We start from the raw sequence: 24507 nt of genomic DNA, 5'->3' as shown, positions 1-24507 counted from the left end.
ACGCAAACCGAGGCGATGCAAAAGCGATGCGAATGACATGGAAAATGCAACATGGGCTTATACTAATATGAGAGAGCCTCAGCCACACTCACATAAGATGCCGATGGCAGAAAATGAAGTGCCTCGAAATGCGTGCACACGGGCACGCAAACCGAGGCGATGCAAAAGCGATGCGAATGACATGGAAAATGCAACATGGGCTTATACTAATATGAGAGAGCCTCAGCCACACTCACATAAGATGCCGATGGCAGAAAATGAAGTGCCTCGAAATGCGTGCACACGGACACGCAAACCGAGGCGATGCTAAAACGTGATGAAATATGGCAAAAATGATATGCAAGCATACTAATGGAATTTCAGCACTAAAATATGGGGGAAAACAGTCCCGAAATGAAGCGAAATGACATGAAATGCAAGGAAATGTCCCGAAATGCAACATTATGCACCCGAAATGGCCTATAGCTATGCCAAACATGCACAACATGGACATGAAATGCAAAGACAGAAGCTAGACAGTCCCAAAAGATGCACTTTCACAGTTATAAACATGGCCAAACAGCAAGTATAGGTAAGGGAAAAGTAGCATGCAAGAATAAGGGCCAAAAGAGGGGTAATGAAGCAAGTGATATAAGCAAAACTCAAACTGAAAAATTTCCTTCTACAACACTGAAGAGGGATCAAAAATATGAATATTTACAGTATATGGCAGACCTCAAATCAGTATACAAATATGCCAAAAATGTGATGCAAGACAAGGCTCAAAAGGTGCTATAACATGAAGTATATAAAATAATCACCAAAAAGAAAAAAAGTGTGAATGAAACATGAAGTATAGGCCAAAATAAGGCCACTATTAGTTCGGACCAAGGGCCAAAAACAGAAGAAAAGGGGGCTACCAATTTATGCAAAAATGGGGCCAAATAGGGGATACAACTATAAGTGACACATGGAGATACCAAACAATGTTGAGCCCTTCTCCAATGTTGGAGAGGGGCTCAAAATAAGCGTTATATAAGTTTATAACATGCTCAAAAACAGATTTTTCATGGGCCAAAAATAGCATGCAAAATCATGACATACAAGATGATCAATGAAGCAAGTATATTATGGAGGGCTCAAACAGGGTTGAGCCCTTAATGAGAAGTGAAGATGAGCTCAAAATATGGCCCTTTTCAGTTAGGGCCGGAGCTTGAAACCAAATAGAAGTGGGGCTTGGAAATAGATCAAGAAAAAGGGTCAAAAGGGTAAAAGTGTTACTTACCCTTGAAGATTCAAACTTTTGTTGCTTCTTGGATGGATTTGCAGCTTCTTTAACCTTCAAGAATCCTTCCTTGTTGCTGGAAATGAGATGGTCGTGGTAGAGCTTGGTGGTGTAGAAGGAATGATGGTTAGGGACTTAGGGTTTTTTCAAGAATTGAAAAGGAAGAAGATGGAGTTGGCTATGGAAGCTTGAAGGGGAGTTTTTCTAACCCTTGCAAAGGAGGCCACCAGCTGGTTATAAGGGTTCAAAAAGGGGTGTAAAGGTGGGGGAGAAGGAGAGCAAAACTCCCCCACAAAATATCCCCCGGATACAGAAAATATCTGGGGGACATTGCCCCACAGCTGTAAAGTGCACAGTGCGAGGAACACGGCCGGCCTCTCACTTTTGCTGGAGGTGGCCGGCCGGCCAGACCACCTAGCCGGCCGGCTAGGGGTCAAAAGGGTCAATGTGATTTTCTGGCCGGCCAGCTACCGGGGAGGTAGTCCTATGTGTGTACAACACAACCATGTGGTTAAAATTCCAAGAAAGTGGGTCTAAGGGGTTCAACATTAGCTCGGAAAGAGGGGTTCAAAAGGGTCAGGTGATCTTAATGGCCGGCCATGAACTTTTAGTGGCCTCCCAAGTGTGTAGATCACAGATATGTGGTTGAAAGTTCAAGAAAAAAAGTCCAAGGGGTTCAACATTAGCCCGGAAGAAAGGGGTCAAAAGGGTCAGGTGATCTTAATGGCCGGCCATGAACTTTTAGTGGCCTCTCAAGTGTGTAGATCACAGGTATGTGGTTGAAAGTTGGGAACACTAACCCTAGGGTGTTCAACATTAGCCCGGAAGTTGGAAAAACAGGCGCCGGGAGGCTCCGGAGGAGAGATAACTGGTTGCTGCAACAATTACTAGCCTCCCACCCTCCAGTGACCTTCCTGGTGATAAAACAGAGGTACCTGCCAAAAATGAATGAAAACCGATGCAAAACGAATGTTCGGGGGCCAAAACACGCAGTTCGGGGCCCTGGAAACTGCCCGTTAAACACCGAAAGTGGCGTTCGGCCACGAAGTGGGTTTCTCAGACCCCAGTGTCCCTCAAAAGGGAGAAAATAAGATGTATGCCAAAAATCAGAGCAAACGGAAATAGTTAGGCGGTCCCGAACCGAGGCACACGGCCTGACGGCTCCGAAAACCGGAAACCGGGCTCCGAAATGGGAAAAATGGCCTACGGCCACCAAATGTAGCCCACGGCCACTGAGAGATGGTCTACTGGACCTCTCCCTTCCCTCAGGAAAAAAAACTGAGAAAACCGAGTCTGGTTCGCAAACCGAGGCAGGGCACAGAAGAGGGTTCGGAAGTCCGGAGGCAGGGCTCGCAGCCGCGACTCTGAGACTTCTGAACAAGCACAACATGCAATATCACCAAGTGCTCAATCGGTGACGTCTGAGTCTCAAGGTCGGTCAAAAATGGGGTGTCTACACCCCTTTACTTTTTGGACCTCAAAACCACATATTTTAGTCTTTTAAAACTCTGAAAAATAGTGGCCAAAAGTTGAGAAAGAAGTGGGAAACACAAGAACAAAAGCTTATGGAATATGATTGAAAGAAGGGTAGTTAACCCCTTCACCTTTGGTTGCTTTAAGTCACAAGTTTCAACTCATAAAAATAGTCCAAAAACTGTATGAAAACAACAAGAAAAGAGAAGGAAGAAGTAGTGTAAAGAAGGCAAAAGTTATACCTCTTGGAAGAGAGGTTACTCTTTGAATCGCAAACCAACAAGTGATCACCCTCAAGAGTTGAAATTTTAGCTCAAGAAACATCGCAAGGAGCCTTAATTTTTTAGTCTAGGAAATGTTTGTGTAGTGTATATGTTTTGCAAGATATATATATATATATATATATAGAGAGAGAGAGAGAGAGAGAGAGTGCTTTGTAAGATTTTGAGCTTTGGTAAAAAAATTTAACCTAAAACCATAAGGGGTGGTCAAGTATATATAAAAAAAAAGTTCCCACATCGAACATAGCTGTATAGGGATAGCTGGTGTAGTGTATGCACATGGAGGGATAGTTGCCAACAAATATTTGCCGGTCGAGAAGCTTGGTCGGCCGGCCGGCCAGGTAGGGGACAGTCGGCCATTAATTTTTGGCTAGCTGGCCACCTGTTGGCTAGCAGGCCTCTGGGTGGTCAGGGTTGGAAAAATTAGGTTTTAATCCGAGAGGGAGTGCAAGGTTCTAGGCTCTGAAACTCAAAACTGAGGCTTCTTGCTGAAGAAATTAAATGTTTGCACAACGTAGTAATTCATCATCAAGTGATTAACTTGAGGCATCAAAGTCTTAAAGGCGGTCAAAAATGGGGTGTCTACAGATGCGAATTGGATATCTGATATAAAGGACTCCAAATCCACTAGTGGTTATGTGTTTACCCTTAGAGGGGCAGCTATGTCTTGAAAATTTTCTAAGCAAATGTGTATATCGAGATCAATGATGGAATCTGAGCATATTTCTTTGGACAAAGTAATAGAAGAAACTGAATGGCTTCGCCAATTCGTTGAAGATATTCCACATTGGCTGAAACCTTTGTCCCCTATCTGTATTCATTGTGATAGCCAATTAATGATTGGTCGGGCACGGCGTAATATGCATCATGGTAAGTTTAGAGATATCCGTCGTAGACATAATTCCATATGACAACTACTCTCTAATGGAGTTGTTTATCTAGACTATGTGGAATCTAATGACAACATTGCGGATCCGCTAACCAAAGAGTTAACTTGAGAGTTAGTAGAAGTGTTGTCAAGAAGAATGGGGTTAAGGGCTTTAGTTAATGCTACCAGAACGGAAAACTTATCCTAGTTGACTAGAGATCCCAAGATATAGGTTCAAAGGGACAACCTAACTTCGTGTAACGAATGAGTCACTAGAAAGGTGAATTCTCTTGCCCATTCTTTTATACAGTGATACTCTGTGGGGGTGGAAGGTTAAACTAATGCTTTTAATGATCTAAGTGAAGTGAATAGTCAACTGTGGTATAGTGAGATACCTTATATAGGTCACCCATGTAAGTGCGAAGTGGGTTGCTTCTTTAAGAATTGGTAAGGCCAATTTCTTTAAAAACACTCATTGAACCAGGCTAGTGTTCCAGGGCTAAATCAGACACACAAGTGAGAATAAGAACAATGGCTTGACTAACTTTTGTGTGAGTTCTATTGTCTTGGTTTACACAAACGATAGAACAGTTCAAGATATCATGTTCACTGGTCAGCTAGTAAATTTGATAGGCTTTCACTACAAAAGGTTCAAGGCCAATAGCTACATTTTCTAATGTAGGGTTAGTTTGTGTGCTCTTTCTCCAAGTCTTTATTGTTAAATGTTGTCCATTTTTGTTTTCCAGCCAATTTTCATTTATGTGGGGGATTGTTAGAAAAAAAAAATGATTTTATAGTGACTTTAATGTGAAATTAAAGTCGGTCCTAACCACCAGGTGGGATCAAATGGGTTTAGATTTTTGTAACAAGATATTTACACCTCAAAAAGAATGATCACAAACCATTGAGAATTGAATAAGAAATTGTCTCATAAAGTTGGTTTCATGAATAAGGTATTGGGAATGGTGTATAACCACCTATCCCACATTGATTATAAAGGAAAGCATTAATGGATATTTAAATCCCAAGTTTGTGATAAAGGCATGAGCCCTTTAGGGCATCCAAATTTTCTGAAGGAAATGAGTTATGGATGATTCAAGGATGGGCTTGGCCAAAACTATGGTTTTAGTTGGTTATGCAAAAATTGTCATATACGTGTGCTCGCCGCCCGCCCGTTATGACTGGACTGGGTCTGGGTCCGTGGTCTGTGATCCGTGGGTCGTGAATTGTGAATCTTGGGACTTGGGTTTGGGCTTGGGGCTAAAGGCTTGAGGCTTGATGGAATGGGTTAGGTTTGGGTAAAGCCAGATTGGTGGTCCACCGACCTAATCTTTTTGGGTTAGGTTTGTTAGGTGCTTGCTGATATAGATATACACATGTGTATATAGAATGTGTAAGTTACACACTTATTTCCCATCAGCTTTCTTGTATTAGGCTTCAGTTTTGCAGAATTTAAGTCTGCATTTATTGTTGGAAGACTCTCATCCTCTCTTCGCCATTGTGTATAAAAGGGGACTATCTTCTTTGGTTTTCTCACAAAATTTTTTGCTCTCAAAATTATATAGTCAGTTTGCTCCAATAATATTCTTCTTGAGTGTTGCCATTGTCAATTCGCCGGAGCTAAAACAGAAGGTGCTTCTAAGTTAGTGGGTTCTAATCGTTGTATCTTGGAAGATAGATGCCGACATACCTCCAGCATCCATGATGAGGCTGCAAATCTGTTTTAAGGAGACTGTGGTATCAGGTAAGTTTCGGTCTGCTCTTTTTTTTTTTTTTTTCATTTATCTTGTTATATATTTCTATTTTCAAGTTGTAAGCTTCAGCATGATTTCTTGTTTTGTATTTTCAATTTAATTAAATATGAATCTGTTTATTATTTGTTTTAACACACATTTTGTGCAACAGTGTTTAGGTCGAATCCAATGATTTTTGATGATGCGGACAAGAAACTGGTAGGCTATCCTCAAGCCCAATTTTGATTGCCCAACAACTAGAGAAATAAACAATAGAGAATCCATGTATCTATTATTTGTTGAACTTTAAACAAATATATGATGCAATATAGCATAAATAAGTGGGTTGGTTGTGGTGGATTTCCTTAAAATTGTTTTTCTATGATTTTATAATAACGAAGTTTGTTAAATAGTACTCTCTTTCTCTCTCCTTATATAATGACGACACCCTCTTGATCTTTCTCTAGGTTCTCATAACTAGGTGATTGACGACAATGTATCAATTTTTTGCTTATTGGAATCTTCCAATTAATTTAACTTCGTTAAACTCTCCATATGGATGATATTAGAATTCAAGAACGGAGCCAAAGAAGGCCTGGGGTCACGTGCCACCCTCAATTTTTAACTTTTTTTGTTTTTATTTTGTGATCATATACAAAATGCATTATTTTTTTCTTAACATGTTCTTTAGTTAAGAATTTATTGTATTGTTCACAGTAAATAGTTATTTGATATTTTTGGGAGCACTATGTGGTATTGTTTATATAGTAGTCTAAACCAATAGTGTAGTGAAAAATCTTATGGATTGAATATAATTAACTCATTATTTTTAGGTAGTTGACAAACAATTTAGTGTGATTTGTGATTTCTTATATTTTGAGCATCATATAGGCAACGCCATATGGTACTCTAAGACTATTTTATAATTTTCGTTCAAAACACATTATTTATAAGCAATATCATCTCTTTAATATTTTTTGTCAAATAAAAATTAAATAGATTTCATAATAATTTGTGCTATAAATGATGTGTTTTTGTTTGCTAAAATTAGAAATTTTGATTCATAATTTTTTGTGATAAAATTACAAACTTGCACCACCATCCTACACTAAGCTACTACGCACTATTGTAGAATTTTGATTTGTTCCTATTAATAAAGATTTTTAATTTCTTATACTTAAATTTAGCTCATAAAATTATTATTATCTTAATGTTGGTCATGATTTTTTTCAAATAAAAAATTATAATTAATAAGTACCCCCTCTAACTTAATTTCCTAGCTGCCACTGTCTTCGATAGGTTAGCTATTTGCCTAATTATTTTATTTTCTCCAACTTTTGGCTTGTCAAAAATCACTAGCTAAAAATTTAAAAAAAATGATTCACTCCTCAATCTCCTCCTCGTTCTCTCGTCCATTTTCATCTTTTCTTAACAAATGTTTACTAAAAAGTACTAATGATTTAGAATAACAGGCCAAATAGAGAGTAGTATTGATTATAGCTAAGATAAAAATAGCTCATAGTATTCTTAACATATTATTAGTTAAAATATTGTTTTTTTTCCAGAAAGAATGCAAACTCAATCATAATATGCATAGATGTAATGACTAAACAATCTTGTGAGGAATGGTGTTGGTTGTCCAAATTCATGAGATGTGGGTATACTTCTACAATAACACCATGGCCTATCCTGACCCATGAATACTCTTGAAACAATATTTCTTTATTGGTTCTTTTTATTGATAATAAAAAAAAAAAAGAGTACTTTTAAGTTTCTTTTTGGGACCTCCTTTTTATGAGCAAGTGTACTAGCTAATATTTTTTGAATAATGCTTGGGACCCCCTTTTGGGAGTCACCCCTCACCCCCTTTGCCACGTGGCAGGGGGTGATTGGTGGAGCAGGAAAAAAAAGAAAAAGAAAAAGAAAAGGTAACCAATGAGAAAGAGAGGGGGTCAAAGGGGGTGGGGGAAAAGGGGGATGAATCATTACTAGGACTCTTTTTTTTAAATTAATTTTTAAGAGCCCGAAGCGGCAGCTTGCTCAAATTGGCCCAAAGCAAGCACTTCTATATTTATATAATCTAATATATGATTAAGAGTGACTGAGAATTTTTTTAATAATTTCCAATACCACGGGTATAAGTTTTTTTACTCAGTTTTCTATAGTTAGCGTATTGCCTAATTCTTTGATGAATGGTTCTTAAACAGCAACTATCATAGCAACACTTTTAGGATTTAAATTTTTTTATCTTCAAAAATAAATTTTTTTTGGGTAAAAAAATTTAGAGATCAATTTATGTCATCGCGAAAATATTGTTAAAAAGTCACCCTAAAAAGTAAAAAAAAAAAAAACTTTTGGCAACAAAATTTTAAAAATGTTGCTAACAACTGCACTTTTAGGAACAAAATAATTCAGCTCATTCATCACTAATAATGACAATTTTGACAACAAAAGTATTTCACCCCTAAGAAGTGATTTTGTCCCTAAATTTTTGTCTTTAAAACATTAATTTGTTATAGTGCATATGTACTTATTATTAGGCCAATTTAGGAGTCAGAATTTGACACGTGATCAATTAACATGAGTCGAATCTACACATAATGTTAAGACTACCGAATAGCAAATAAAAAAGAGATTAAAAAAAAAAAAACTAAAATTTAGAAGAAGAATGGATTACAATTAAGTAAATTTTAGTTTTTTTCAAAAAAAGACAAAAAGAATGAAAAAGAAAAGATTTATCAGTCAAAGAATTTTATTTAAATAATAGAACGAACAAAGGGCGTGTTTGATTGGGGGGACTATGGGGGGGGACTATCCACTATTTGGATTGTAATCCAAATAGTGCTCCTTATCCGTCGTTTGATTTTTTTTTAGTCCGGCGGACTCCATGTCCGGCCGGACTCCATGTCCCCCATATGGGGGACTATCCTGTCCTGGGGGGGGGGGTGGGACAGAAAGTGGGGGACTAATCACTGTTTGGATTATATGCGAAAATGACCATTTTGACCCTCTACAATTTAATTATGTATTATATTTAATAAAATTCAATAAAATTTAAATGTCTCAATTTAAAAATAAAATAATTTTATTTAACTTTTTATTAATGTTTTATTTATTTAATTTTTTTAAAATAATTTTTTATAGATATTTTATTTTAAAATTTTGTTTATGTTTTATTTAATTTCATTGTTTAAATTTAATAGATGTTTTAATAGATGTTTTATTTAAACAATTAAATGTTTAATTTCAACAATAAATAATTTCATTTATTTAAATTATGTTTTATTTAAACATTTAAACATTTGTACATCAACATGTTTACTAAATTATTTCAACATCTGTACATCAACATGTATATTTATTTAACATCTATTAAATTATGTTTTAATACGTCAACATTTGATTACATCTACATTTGTTAATTGTTAATTACATCAACATTTGTTAATTGTTTAAACATAATCTATACATCAACATTTATTTAATTGTTAATTGTTAATTGTTTAAATATAATATGTACATCAAAATAATTTCAATGTTAATTGTTTAAATAAAAATTTAAACATTTAACCATTAGTATGTTTAATTTCAACAATAAATTTTTATTTGTTTAAATAAAAATAATCTATACTAGTCAAATTTTTTTATCAATATTAGTATGTTTAAATATCTTTAAACAAAATTTAACCATTAGTATGTTTAATGTTTACTAAAAATAATTAAAATATTAAAGATATGTTTAATATTGCTATTACATAGTAAACAATTGAAAAAGGGTAAAATAGTCTTTTGTTCATTTATCCTATCCAGTCCGTCCAACCAAACGTTGGATTCACTGAAAATAGTCCTATCCAGACATCTAATCCCATGAAAAAACAAACACAGGATACATATCCAATCCGACCAAATAGTCCGGGGGATTCACAGTCCCAGGACTCAAGTCCGATGGATTCTAATCCCCCATTTTCCAGTCCGTCCAATCAAACACACCCAAAGTGTGTTTGATTGGACGGACTGGATAAGGGGAGATTAGAATCTATCGGCCTTGAGTCCTGAGACTGTGAATCCCCCGGACTATTTGGCTGGATTGGATATGTATCCTGTGTTTGTTTTTTCATGGGATTAGATGTCTGGAAATGACTATTTTTAGTGAATCCAACGTTTGGTTGGACGGACTGGACAGGATAAATGAACAAAAAGACTATTTTACCCTTTCTCAATTATTTACTAAGTAATAGCAATATTAAACCTATCTTTAATATTTTAATTATTTTTATCTAGATTAAATAAAAATTTATTTTGTTTTATTTTTTACACAATTAAATAAATTTATTTTTTTTAAATAAAATAAATAAAATATCAATAAAAATATATGTTATTTTTTAATTAAAATTTCAAATTTTATTATTTTTAAAAATAATAATAATTAAACAATGAAATTAAATAAAACATCTATTAAATTTAAATAATGAAATTAAATAAAATAAAAACAAAATTTTAAAATAAAACATCAATAAAAAATTATTTAAAAAAAATTGAATAAATAAAACATCAATAAAAAGTTAAATAAAATTATTTTATTTTTAAATTGAGACATTTAAATTTTATTGATTTTTATTAAATATAATACATAATTAAATATTAGAGGGTCAAAATAGTCATTTTACCACCTAATCCTAATAGTGGATAGTCTCCCAAAATTTGTCCCATAACCACCCCCCCTCCCCCCGCGCGGACACAATAGTCTCCCATATGAGGGATAAGGAATCCGGTCGGACTCCATGTCTGGCGGACTAAAAAAAAAAAAACGGCGGATTGGATACTTCCATCGGATTACAATCCGCACAGTAAATAGTCTCTCATCTTATTCCTCCAATCAAGCACACATTACATAACAGTAATAAAAAAAATCAAGGTGCAAGACAGAATCATGGCTGCAAGAACATATCCCAAAGAGATGTTTTTATTTTTCTCTCATTAAGTGTTAAATAATAAATATTTGTTTAATTTCTTTTTCTTTTTTGGAACAATGGAAAGGGAACTGAATCCACAAGGTCTTTTCTCTTTTTATTTGGATAACTGGGCACTTGGAGCCTCCAAGTTAATGACCTAGCAAATCTATAGTGGCCTCTTGAGGTAATTCGAACTCAAAAATGGTAAGTATAATTATACATATGATTTTTTAAGTTTCAATGAATGTTTTTTTTTTTTGTTAATTGAATTATTTAAGAACTTTATTTGACTCAGGAAAAAAAAAAAAGAATTCTTTATATACTTTTCATTAAAATGTAGGTACATATTTTATGAGAGGTAATAATAATATTCATAAATCTAATTGGTCAAGTGATGGTTAACATATGAGAAATATTATTTGTCACTGCAATTATTCCACATTTATATTTATTTATGCAATAAATGCTATTTATATTTGAGACTGGTTATATTTTAAAAGTTTGGTGACACTCTTAAGTGACATCTAATGATCATTGTGAATAATAGAGTAAGATTATTTTAAATTGACTTTAAAAGTCATATAAATTTTTAACATTTTTGAAATATTAAGAGTAGATCGAGTTTCTAGTGAGCTAGGTTAACATTCATGTCAACCATTAAAAATACAATTGTTTATTTGTCCCGTTTGGTAGAGTTGTGGGAAAGTGATTATAGATTATAACTTAACAAATTATAACTTATAATTGTGAACATAAGCTGGTAACCTGTTTGATGCAGTTGTGGGATTATGGATTTAAGCAGCCGAGTAGTGTTTAGTAAATAAGTTGTAAAATAACTTTTTACTGTGTAATTGTCATTTTTGCCCTTATAAACATAAAAATTGTAATTTTGTCATTTCCTTCACACTACAAAAAAATTGCTTTTTTGCGACGGTAAAATGCCGTCGCAAATACTCAAAACACCGTATCAAAAGGTTTTTTTGCGACAGTAACTGGCCTTTTGCGACGGCAAGTGGGGGGTCGCAACAAAAGGGGTTGCAAAAGGGTTTTAGCGACGATATAACACCGTCGCAAAAAAAAGGCGATTGCGACGGAAAAATGCTGTCGCCATTAACGCATGAAAATTTGAGTTTTTTTGAGACGGCACTGTGTTGCCGTCGCTAAAAGGGTTATTTGCGACGGCACAAATACCGTCGCTGAAGGGTTATTTAAGACAACACTTGATGCCGCCGCTAAAGTACTATTGGCGACGGCAAATGACACTGTCGCTAAAAAACTTCATTTTCAACCAAATGCCTTATCTTTTGCTACAGCATTACTGCCGTCGCAAAAAACCCTGGTTCTATTTTTCTTTTTGAGACGGTGTGCTGCCGTCTCAAAAAAAAAAAAAAAAACTTTAATAAAATTATTAAAAATATGAAAATGACCTGTATTAAATGAAAAATAACTAAAAAAATTATTTTCATTCAGAATTGTTTTCTTGCATTTCTAAAAATTGTGAGCTATATATACAATTGTTTCCTGCATTTCTAAAAATTATTTTCATTCAGAATTGTTGGTCTCAACTATGATTCAGGTTATCTAGCCTCGAGGAAAAGCATGCATTCACACTAGGAACATTAAATCCATCAAGCAACTTTGATATATAACCTATTTTCCATCCTAAGCAATGGGGAAATAAAAAGTAGCAGCATATAAAATCACCAACAAATTTCTCATTAACCAAACCCATAACACCAAGGCTGTGTTTGGTGCCATGGAATGGGACTACATTTTTGGCAATGGACACACAACAATTATGATTCCGAATGATAAAAATTTAGAGGTGCCTAAGAAAAGCATAATGGATCTGGCATTCTAACATTCCGATCACAAAACCAGCAACACGTCCTAGAACTTAAAATCCTTTTTCTTCGATTTTCCATCCTTTTCCTGCATTTTCCGTTTCCTCTTCTTCTCATTCTGAAAAATTCCACCTCATCAGAACAAAAGTGTCCATAAATACTAATTAAAACAAGTACAAAATCAGAAAGATTGTGAGAGATGCACACCTCGGCAACCATGTCACTGAAATCCTCCCGCTAACTACGCAGCTTCTCCTCCTCCTCCTTGTTTCCTCATACCTGTGAAATGCAAAATAAATATGAATTAAGCGCCTTGTAGCTAATGTACTGATACTGATACTGACACTAAACAAACTATGAGGACTCGGACTTACTTTGCATGCAAGACATTGTTCATTACTTCCAACTCTTTTGGTTGTAATGTGACATCAACTTTATCTGATTTCTGACCTCTGAGTAGATCAACTTGAATAAAGAAATAACATGAACAATAAAATGAGACGCATCATTAAGCCTGTGACTCGTATGGATCAATCACACAGATTCAAAGTTACTAATATGAGATACAGAGAGTGCTATGAATCTTAAGGAATTAGATGAAAACATATAGAAAGGATTAATATATTTGCTAAACAAGAACATTCCTGGTTTACCATTGTATTCAATTTTTGACAAGCATCACACACATCAAATTAAGTGAATAACAACTTTGGGTCTCAATGGCAGCATTTCTTATAAGATTTCTGCATCAAACCTCTTGCTTCTATCTCAAAAACCAACTTATGTTAACCAATATATTAGTCATATATAATAAATCTTGTAATGAAATTGTTAGTGACTTGCCAAATGCACCAACATAGAAATTGTTAGTCATCCATCCAACCTCATAATAATGGAATGAATAAAAATAAAGCAAAGCCTCCCATTATGTATGCTAGTATCTGAAACAGTGATTAGATATGCTTTTCTTGTCTCATTAAACAGCAATTAAGAGAAATAGTAACACGGCCTATATCAAGCATGACTACATATGAAAAAATAGTAAATCAAGACAAGTGAGCTCAACTAACACCTTGCTATGGGAACATGATGGGTATATAGCAGCAAAGGTGAAACCTCCAATAAACAAATACATTGTGTATGTGTGTGTGCACGCGTGTGTGCATATGTGTGAGTGTGTGTGTATGTGTGTGTGTGTGTGAGAGAGAGAGAGAGAGAGAGATGAATTTGGTGCATCCACTTTAACTTTTTTTCTCTTTTTTTTTTCTTTTTTTTTTTTTGACAGTAAGATAACATTCATTAGAATAAACATCCACCTTAACTAATTATAAAGACAATACAAGTATACAGCAACGTATCACTGCATCTAATCACATACAAGTAGAAGGCAAACTTCAAAGGGAAAGAGAACAAGCACTTAATATTTACTTGTTTTGCACATCAGTTTACTCTCAAGAGAGAGAGAGAGAGAGGGAGAGAGAGAGAGAGAATTTAAATTATTTGAGCTCTAGATAGCATTTGTTTCAAAAGGTGGATGTACGAGTAAAGACTCTCAGGTTCATGAAACTGTAGCTCCCCACTATATTATATTATGTCATCTCTGGAAGGTGATTATGGGTATAACAAGGGATGATGGAGTTTCCATTACTGATGATGCCAAGTAAATGCTAAGATTATTACCTATTTTCAGAACCTGCTAGGGCATAATGGAGGCGGTGCTGGGCAAGCATAGAAGAGGTGAACTTGTACTGAAAGTGATCAACTAAATGATCCACATAAACAGAAATTGGACATGGATGTTGCCGTTGAAGGGATTGGAGAAACCTAGTTCTCTCTCAAAGATAAGAAATCTCCTGGCCCCAATGGCTATAATGCCATGTTCTTCAAGATAGCTTGGCCTGTCATTTATAACAACATATTTTATTCTATTACATCTTTCTTTTTCTTTTCTTTTTTTCAATTCTGGTGATGCTATCTTGAAAGAAATTACCTCTACTCTAATCACTCGAGAGAGAGACAGAGAGACAGAGAGACAAACAGACAAAGAGAGAAAGAGATAGAGAGAGAGACAGAAAAAGAGAGAAACAAGAGATGAGCGATACAAAAAGAGAGAGAAAGAGAGCAAAAAAAGATGAACGAGAGAGAGAATAGAAAAATTGAGAGATAGAGAGAAGAGAGATGAGCGAGAGAGACAGAGAGAGAGAAAAAAGAGAGATGAGCGAGAGAGACAGAGAGAAAAAAGAAATGAGAGAGATAGAGAGAAGAGGGATGAGCGAGAGAGATAGAGATAGAAGACAAATGAGAGAGATAGAGAGAAGAAAGATGAACGAAAGACACATAGACAGATAGACAAACGGACAGAGAAAGAAGAGTGATGAGTGAAAGAGAGAAAGAGAAGAGTGGTGGTAGTTGAATGGCATTTGCGGTAGCGGTAAATGTGGTAAAGAAGATGGGTGGTGAGAGAGAGAGCTGAGTGAGAGACAAATAGAGAAAAGAGATAGATAGACAGAGAAAGAGACAGAGTGATGAGCGAGAAAGAGACAAAGTGGTCGCCAAAAGTGCATTTTCTTGTAGTGGATCGATAAATCGAAATAGAGCTCAATAAATAAAGAAGAGTTGAGGGAGAGAGTAAGCAAGGCGAACATAGTGGGGGAGAGAGAGAGAGAGAGACAGACAGACAGGCAGACAGAGAGAGAGAAGAGTGATGAGTGAGAGAGAGAGAGAGAGACGAAGAGAGAAAGAGATAGAGAGAGAGATAGACAGAAAAGAGAGAGAAACAAGAGATGAGCAAGAGATAAACTAAAAGATAGAGAAAGAATGTGAAAAGAGATTAACGAGAGAGACATAGAAAAAAAAAGAGGCAGAGAGAGTAGTAGTGGTAGTGGTCATAGTTCCACCCACTGATTTAAGTATGGTGTTTGTTTTGAGCTTTCAAATCATAATTCTACATCCATTTTTCAAAACTCAATTCAAAATATAATCATTACTTTTCGAAACTCATAACCAAACACATAATTCAAAACTCTTTTCAAAGCTTAATTCAAATAAAATTTTTAAATATTTAAATAATTAAATATTTTAAAAATATTTTAATTTTGTGAGAGACAGATAAAGAAGAGAGATAGAGAGAGAGACAGAGATAGAGTGATGAGCGAGAGAGAGAGAGACAAAGTGGTTGCCCAAAGTGTATTTTCTTATAGTGGATCGATAAATCGAGAAGAAGCTCGATAAATAGAGAAGATGAGAGTAAGAGAGTAAACAAGACGAATATAGTGAGAGATAAATAGACAAGTAGACAGAGAGAGAGACAGAGAGAGAAGAGTGATGAGTGAGAGAGCGACAGGGAGAGAGAGTGATAGACAGAAAAAGATATAGAGAGAGAAATAGAGATAGAGAGATAGAGGGAGAGATAGAAAAAGAGAGAGAAACAAGAGATGAACGAGAGATAAACAAAAAAAGAGAGACATAGAGAGATAGAGGAAGAGATAGAGCGAAAAGAGATGAGCGAGAGAGAGACACAAAAAAAGAGAGAGACAGAGAGAGAAGAGAAATGAAAGAGATAGAGAGAAGAGAGATGAACGAGAGAGACAGAGAGAGAAAACAGATGAGAGAGATAGAGAGAATAGAGATAGACGGGAGACACAGAGAGAAAATGAGAGAGAGAAACAGACAGACAGAGAAAAAAGAGTGATGAGTGAAAGAGATAAAGAGAAGAGAAAGAGATAGAGACAGGGAGACAGAAAGATAAAAAATGAATGAAAAGAAAAATGTTATATCAAAAGAGCAAGACGACATTGTTTTTTTTTTAATTTTTTTTGCGACAGAAAAATACCGTTGAATTTATTCAAATCATTTTGTGACTGTATATATATGAAGCTATCTCAAAACCACAATCACTATGCTAGGTTAGAGTTTTCCAAAAACTCTTTTGAGAAAATTATACTTTATTGTTTTCCGTGTTATATTATTTTTACTGAATTTTTTTAATATTTTAAGTATTTTTTAAAATTTTCAGACACATCTAACATAAATACACCTAAAAATTAAAAAATTTGTAAACAAAATCTTTTAAAAATTCACTAAATACCAAAAATACAAAAAAAAAATACAGTAATTCAATACTTTTTTTTTGTATTTTTATGTATTTATTAATTTTTAAAAATATTTTTTCATAAATTTTTTATTTTTTAGATACATTTAAGTAAGGTGCATCTTAAAAAAATACTTAAAATTTTAAAAATATTCACTAAAAATAAAAAAAAAAAACACGAAAGTCACTTTTTGCGACGGCAGAAAATGCCGTCTCAAAAGAGCAGAGTATTTGCGACGGCACCATTTGCAGTCTAAAAAAAGCAGAGAATTTGCGACGGCACAATTTGTCGTCTCAAAAAATGAGAGTATTTGCGACGGCAGAAAATACCGTCGCAAATACTTTCATTTTTTGAGACGGCAAATAGTACCATCGCAAATGCTCTGCTTTTTTGAGACGGTATTTTCTGCCGTCGCAAAAAGTAACTTTTTGAGACGGCAAGTGTGCCGTCGCAAATAGTTCCGTCTCATAAACCCACCTTTCTTGTAGTGTCACTTTAAATTTTGAAAAAATTATTTTATTAATGGAAGTTGATATATTTAATATCTAATTTGGTACATTTTTCCATTATCTCAATTTATTTTATTTTATTTTATTTTATTTGAATATTGAATTCACAAGTTGATATAATTAATTTGTTTTTTTTTCAAAATTTCATTTCAAAACTTTTTTCCATAAATTTTTTACACAAGAAGATTTTAATCTGGATATAACCCTAATTCGTGAATTGGATTTTTTTTCTTTTCAAAATCACTACAAAACCCTAAATTGTGGATTGGATTTTTCCATAAATTGTTACAGATTAACAACTATCACCATAGAAAGCAAAGTAAAAACGAAATCTATTCGGTGGTTGTAATCCAAAATCATCAAACCCAAATCTATAGCAAAGTCATCAAAAATAGTAAAGAGAGAACTAGAGAAATGATTTCACCCATTAGCGCAGAACTAGAGAAATAAACCCAAATCTATTCGGTGATTTGTCACCCATCTTTGGTAGTCCTCGCCATCGGCCGTTCGTGTTTCCAAGTTGGAAGATAGAACTAATGAAAGGTTACAGTATTAATTCTTGTAAAACCCAATGAATATTTAAATAATTTCACCCATTAGCACAGCTTGCCGCATAATCTATAAGCCAAGAAGCACCCTTTTCAGTGCTTCTAATAAACAACTTATTTGAGGCCAAAATAAGTTGCGTTAAGCCATAAGTTGATCCCATAAGTCACACCAAACACTCCTAAGTTAAAAGTTAAAAAAAAACAGCTTATAAGTAACACCAAACACCCACTTTATCTCCTAACTATTCAATATGAGAGACTGGAAAAAGATCAAAAGAGTGCCATCATTATATAAGATAGAGAACTATTTAAAAACTTCATTATTATAAAATCATAGGGAAAAAAGTTGTGAGGAAATCATCCCTAACCAACAACTTATTCATGCGATATTAAATAATATATGTTTAAAGTCTAACAAATAATAGATTCATGGATTCTATTCTCCATTTATTTCTTTAGTTGTTGGGCCACCAAAACTGAGCTTGAAGATAGTCCACCACCTTCTTGTCTACTTGGAATGCCTTGGCAAGAACATCATCTGAAATCTTTGGATTTGACCCAAACACCGCATTGGCAATGGTAATAACACCAGGGTTTTGGCTGCTTAGACCAGAAATAGCCGCTGCATTGGTCTTGCCTTCGTTAAACTGGAAGTGAATAAGACCCTCTGGGAACACGAAAACATCTCCTGGGTACAAGACCTTGGTGAAAAGACGATTTTCCGGATTGGAGGTTATGAAACCGACATAGAGGGTACCCTCCAAGACCACGAGGATCTCAGTTCCTCGAGGGTGTGTGTGGGGTGGGTTAAGACCATAAGGTGCAAAGTCGATGCGAGCTAATGAGATGCCGAGAGTGTTGAGGCCTGGGATTTGCATAACATTTACTGGAGTGACAGTCGATCCAACTGGATTTGATGTATTTCGGGGATTAAGGAGGCCAGAAAAGAAGAAGTCATCGGCTTTGGCGAGCTTTGGGTCGTTACAAAATTTGCCATTCACAAAAACTGCATGAAAAGGAAATTGGAGATGTCTTCAGTAAGTGTTGGGTGAAAGAAAGAAAATGTTATACAGGCTAATAAACTTTCAATTACAAGATGACATCTAAGAAAATGAAAACCAAATCTTAATAAAACTGATATAATTAAAATATTAGGGGTCAAAATGAAACATTTTGTATATTTTGGGAACCAAACAAATACTGGCGATGTCATCTAGTGAGACAACTTGAATATACATTTAATACTTTGAAAACAAAATTGACACAATTAAAATGTCTATAACGAAAATGACACCAAATATATAATTTGGAAGGCACAAAGTTGAGAGATAGAGATGAGCACATATAGTATACCAGCAGATTTGGAGTCATTAACAGCAACACAAAAGTCTTGTAGAGGACTTGGGTCTGAAGCAGAGGCAAGTGTAGAGGCCAAGGCCATGATGGCTATGGTTACAAGGAAAAAGTGAGTTGCCATTTTTAATTGAAGCAAATGGGAATTTCTATGCCTAATTGCAATTGCTTGGGAGGAGTGTGATGGATGTCTAGCATCGTAAAGATGCTGTGTATTTATAGATATAGATAGATCAGATTATTTGAATTTGTCATTACTTTTTGACAATACCAAGTCTTCAATGGGGACTGTTTTCCCCGTTCATCTTTCGAGAATGAACCATGAACTGTTCTTCAACAACTGCACCCATTTCTAATTTCTTTTATTAGTTGCTTCTATTGACTTTTCTCTCTCTCTCTCTCTCTCTCTCTATCTATCTATCTTATATGATGGACTATTTCAACTATCTATTCCTATCATCTAGTATAAGTTTTTAGGCAAATTAGACCTATGATCTTTGTAATTTGCCTCATGTATTAATTCAGTCTGTCATTTTAATTGTATGAATTTTGCTCTCTTAATTTCTCATATTGTGTCAATTTAGTTTAATTAAAAATATTAGTTAAGAAATTAGATAGAAAATAATAGTAAAATGATCTGCTCAAAAAAAAGTACACCATTTTAAATAGAATGTCAAACTCGTCAATCACTTTGAGGAGAGTTAATAGATTGTTTCGTTCTTTAATTTCTATTCAATTTTTAAAAAATATTATCAATTTGATGAATCAATATAAAAATTCAAAAGAACAAAATGATGAAACTAAAAGTATAATGTCTAGATTGATACAAGAGATAAACTACATGGACATTGTTGTGAATAAATTCTAATTCCGTAATCTTCTGTCACCTTCCTTTTAAAGAATTGCAACTTATGTATCGATTTGTTGGAAGATAATTGCTAGATATATTTGTTATTAGCTATTTTATATTACAATTTTATATAAATACGGAACTTCAAATTGGTAATAAATAAGTGAATATATAGCAGCCACTTTTAATATTGTTAATGATATTGTATTTTAAATGTTTAAGACTCCATTGTGTGAAGTAGGAGCCAAGAGAGAGAAAAAAAACTTAAAAGAAACACTACTTTTAATTTTTATATCGTATATGATATGATATCCAAGCTTGTTATTTAATACATGATGAGATATTTTTTTATTTGTATTTTGATTTTTATTTGGAGGCCTTGAATATATTGTCACATTAGGTGCAATAATATAATAGATGAATTTTTGGGTGAATTACTATAATAGATGATATGTACATGTTTGAAATGAAAAATTTAATAATCTAACTCAATCAAGCTAAAAATAGAAATTAAAAAATAAACCACCTTCAAGTCCATTTCACGTGTATCTAATAAAAAATAAAAATAAAAATAAAAACCTGTTTCACATAAATTACGAATAAATAAACAGTCAAATTAGGATTGGATATCAAGTTTTTTTTTTTAAAAAAAAAAATCCCAAAGTTTGAGCCATTTGACAAAATAAATGCTATTTTTTTAATTTTATCAATTTAAACCTTAATATTTTGATTCATTTTCAATCTAAATCATTTGCCTTATTTTGTTAAATGAAACCAACGGAAAAAGAGTATTTTAGTCATTAAATTCAATATATGTATATAAAATGTCTAAAATATCCTTTTTCATAGGGTTTAATGACTAAAATATCATTTTTTGGTTGATTTTACTCAACGAAAATAAGCAAATGGTTCAGATTGAAACCAAATCAAAAATTTAGGGTTTAAATTGACAAAATTAAAAGTCCAGGAATTATTTTATTATAAGGGTCAAACTTTAGGGGTGTTTTTTTATTTATTTTTATTTTTTGTGTGTGTGTGTGTAATTTTAATTTCCTGATAAAAAAAATAACAATCAATAAGGTCCTTTCCCTTATTTACAGTATTATTGTGTCAATTTAATTCTAGAACTCTATTTTTCTATTTGCTTACTTGATTCACATAGATAAAAATGGCAGGAGCATGAGCAATATTCTTAAAGAAAGAAAATGATTAGTTCTGTATAATTTCATCATTTTGTTCAAATTAAAAATAGGATAAATTATATTTTACACCCTTACACTTTAAACCAAATCTCACTTTGGTCTATACATATAAAATCGTGACAGTCAATTCTTTATACTTCTAGTCAAGTATCAATATCTTTATTCTCTCACTGATGGATGGATCCAAGGGGTACGGGGGTGGTTGTATCCCAAAAAATTGTAAAAATTATGTATACTATAGTAATAATAGTAAGATAATTTTAAAAAATGAGAAGTTACATATATATTTCCCTTCCCTTATTTTTATTTTATTTTATTTATTTATTTATTTATTGTATCTTGGTTCCATCATTGCTCTTAGTCCATTGTTTAAGTATTTAACAAAATTTAATCATGTGACAACCATGTGACTACGAAATGAGAGCAATAGAGGAAAAATCATTCACATTTCCTACTAATACATACATTGTCCCACGTGATAAGTATGTGAAAGTTATATAATACAATATATATATATATATATATATATGTTCATATGCTGAAAATACGGATTAAGATGCGAGAAAACAGAGCTTTTAAAATAAAAAAAGGCAGCAGAGAAATAGAAGAGAAAGGAAGAGTAATAAAATGAAGACTGCATTACTGTAGCAAACAGAGTTTCGTGATTCCAATTTCTGCAAAATCCTAGTTCATTTCCTTAATCATTTGCCATATATGTTTTGTTTTAGCCAAATATAGTGATAGTTTGATGTAAATTTTGGTATAAAATGTGTATAGGTAGGAAATGGAGGTGATTTTTCTCTTTTGCCCACATTACTGACTTTCATTAAAGATTTATATGGTGAAATAATAAAAAGGGGACATTGACACTTGACCAAAAGCGTAGGGGGTTGACTGTCGCAATTTTATGTGTAGGGACCAAAGTGGAATTTGGTGCAAAATGCAGGAGTGCAAACTGAAATTTACCCAAAAGGATTTTTTTTATTGAGACTAAAATTTTGGTCCAAAAAATATAGTAATTCATCACTAAGGTGCCTTTGGTAACACTTACGTTTTCAGTTTTCAGTTTATATTTATCAAAATTTAAAAAACTCAAATAAAAACTTACTTGGTAAAATTTTTAATTTATAAATTAATGGTCTCAGTCTATAAATTTGGCCAAAAAATAAAAACACAAAAAATGTGTTTCCGTTTTGAGTTTTGAGTTTTTTTTTTTTTACCACCCAACACTAGCCACCACCCGCCACCATTGTCCACCACCGTCTTCCGCCACCACCACCCACCCCCAACAACCACCTGCCACCACCACTCACTCGCCACCACTACCCACCCCTCGCCACAACCACCACCACCACCACCTACTACCCACTTGCCATCCACCCGCCACTACCATCCACCGCTCGCCGCCACCACCCGCCACTTACTTGCCACCACCACTCACCACCCACCTGGTACCAGCACCAGCCACCTGCCACCCATCCGCCACCACCACCTACCTGCCACCACCACCACCACCACCACCACCATCACCCACCACCCACTACCCACCACCACCACTCGCTACCACTTACCACCCGCCACCGTCACCCACCCACCCACCCACCAACTACCACTACCACCACCACCCGCCACCACCGCCATCTGCCACCCACCTGCCACTACCACCCACCACCCGCCGCCGTCACCCACCCACCCACCATCACCACCCACCCGCCACCCACCACCACCCGCCACCACCACCACCACCACCACCACCCACCACCCGCCACCGTTACCCACCTACCCGCCACCACCACCACCCACCACTACCCGTCATCCGCCACCCACTTGCCACCACCACCCGCCACCACCACCACCTACTCGCTACCATCCGCCACCGTCACCTACCCATCCACCACCACCACCCACCTGCCACCACCCACTACCACCAGCTACCCACCACCCACCGTCACCACTTTCCACCACCGTCTTCCGCCGCCACTTGCCACCACTTGCCATTTCTCACTCTTTTTTATATTTTTAAAATTTTTTAAACATTTTGTCAATTACCAGACGCGTTTGTAGTTTCTGTTTTTCTAAAAATAAATAAAAAATAAACAAAAACCAGTTTATAAATTTTTTGTAAATATAAACTTAAAACGTAAACGTTACTAAACACACCCTAAATATCTAATTTTGTCGCTTAAACACTGCTAGAAAATACACATTTAGCGGCGTTTAAAAAACGCTGCTATAAGTGACATAAACGCCTCTAATTCTTTTTGCGACGTTTAATACCAAACGTCGAAGACGCGGCCGTCGCTATAACTTTATGACGTTTGAAAAACGTCGCTATATTAGTATAGGCGGCGTTTTTAAAAACACCACCAAAGGTCCTATCCTAACAGTATTGCACTGTCACTATGGTTTTAGTGACGCTTTTAAAACACTGTCATAGATTTTTTTAATTTTAAAAAATTCCAACCGTTAATATAATAGTGGCATTTTTAAAAACGCCATGTTATCTTTTTTTTTGGAAAAATTATGCTAATTTTATGTGATTGAACTAAAAGAATACCTATAATAAAACTAAATAGCACTAATATCAAATAATAACTCCCATTCAAATAGCAAATGCAACATTAATTTACTTTCCCATTCAATTTAATATCAAATCACCATTACCCACAAAATAACATTACCCTATTTTCTCTCTTACCACTGCCCCATTTAACACAAAAAATAAGAAGAAAACGAACCAAAACACCCAACCCCCCCAGTCAAATTAGAGGGAAAAAAGAAAGAAATTAAAAAAAAGGAAAAAAGAAGAGAAATAAAAATCTAAAGGAAAGCCCCATCCATTCTTCACCGTCATTCTGAATCGCTCTCCATGCTGCTTCCCATGGCCTTCAATTCTAGTACAAAAAAATGCATAAAATATTCTACTTCAATTAATGCACAAATTACTTAAAATGGAAACTTATCCTAAAGTCACACCTCCGTTCAATCAGAATAGAAAAATTTTCACTTTTAACGGCTGACCCACTATTTTTTTAAAATCTTATTTTAACAGCTGACCCACTCTTTTTAATGTAGAATAAGTGAAATAACTACATACCAAAGGTATGTATTCTACACTCAAAACATAATAAATGACCATACATGAGGAAGAATACCACGCTGAAGAGGGAGCTCGGTGGATGCAAAAAGACCAATCGCTAATGTGACTGTACGTGCAAACTCTTCTCAAACTCTCCAGCTTTTGTGTCCAAGCATAAGACCTTGCTCTCTTGACAATGAGAATTGGTGAAGAAACCTAAGACAAACAATCATAATTCATAAACCAAGTGCATTTTTATTTTTTTGTGGTTTACCCTTTTTCTTCCACAAATATGTCAATAGACTAAGAACGAAGCTTAACATGGCACAATGGCAGTATGATCTACACAACGAGACAAACAAAAGAAATCTAACAAACCAGCAATTCTGTTGAATAACACACCCCCCTCTTGCTGTGATATACTATATCATCCCGTATATAACAGTTTCATACCTTCTAG

The 24507-nt window shown here is 34.6% G+C and overlaps 1 protein-coding gene and 1 long non-coding RNA gene across 2 annotated transcripts; both read right to left on the bottom strand.

Annotated features, from left to right (window-relative positions):
- Nucleotides 1-12264: 12264 nt before the first annotated feature.
- Nucleotides 12265-12695, bottom strand: LOC145803208 (uncharacterized). Its single transcript, XR_014345330.1, has 2 exons — nucleotides 12623-12695; nucleotides 12265-12533 (listed from the first exon to the last, which is right to left on the bottom strand). It is a non-coding gene; the product is annotated as an uncharacterized LOC145803208 (long non-coding RNA).
- A 5135-nt stretch (nucleotides 12696-17830) lies between these two features.
- On the bottom strand, nucleotides 17831-19214 carry LOC114267615 (putative germin-like protein 2-1). Its single transcript, XM_028208676.2, has 2 exons — nucleotides 18917-19214; nucleotides 17831-18569 (listed from the first exon to the last, which is right to left on the bottom strand). Exons 1-2 carry the CDS (start codon nucleotides 19038-19040, stop codon nucleotides 18019-18021), a joined length of 675 nt encoding a protein of 224 aa, XP_028064477.2. The 5' UTR covers nucleotides 19041-19214; the 3' UTR covers nucleotides 17831-18018.
- Nucleotides 19215-24507: the final 5293 nt, after the last annotated feature.

This window comes from Camellia sinensis, chromosome 11 (assembly GCF_055761805.1).
Source record: "Camellia sinensis isolate YWXY chromosome 11, ASM5576180v1, whole genome shotgun sequence".
NCBI classification, from domain to species: Eukaryota; Viridiplantae; Streptophyta; class Magnoliopsida; order Ericales; family Theaceae; genus Camellia; species Camellia sinensis.
Note: the sequence above shows the minus strand (reverse complement) of the source record. Positions and strands in the feature narration are given on the sequence as shown.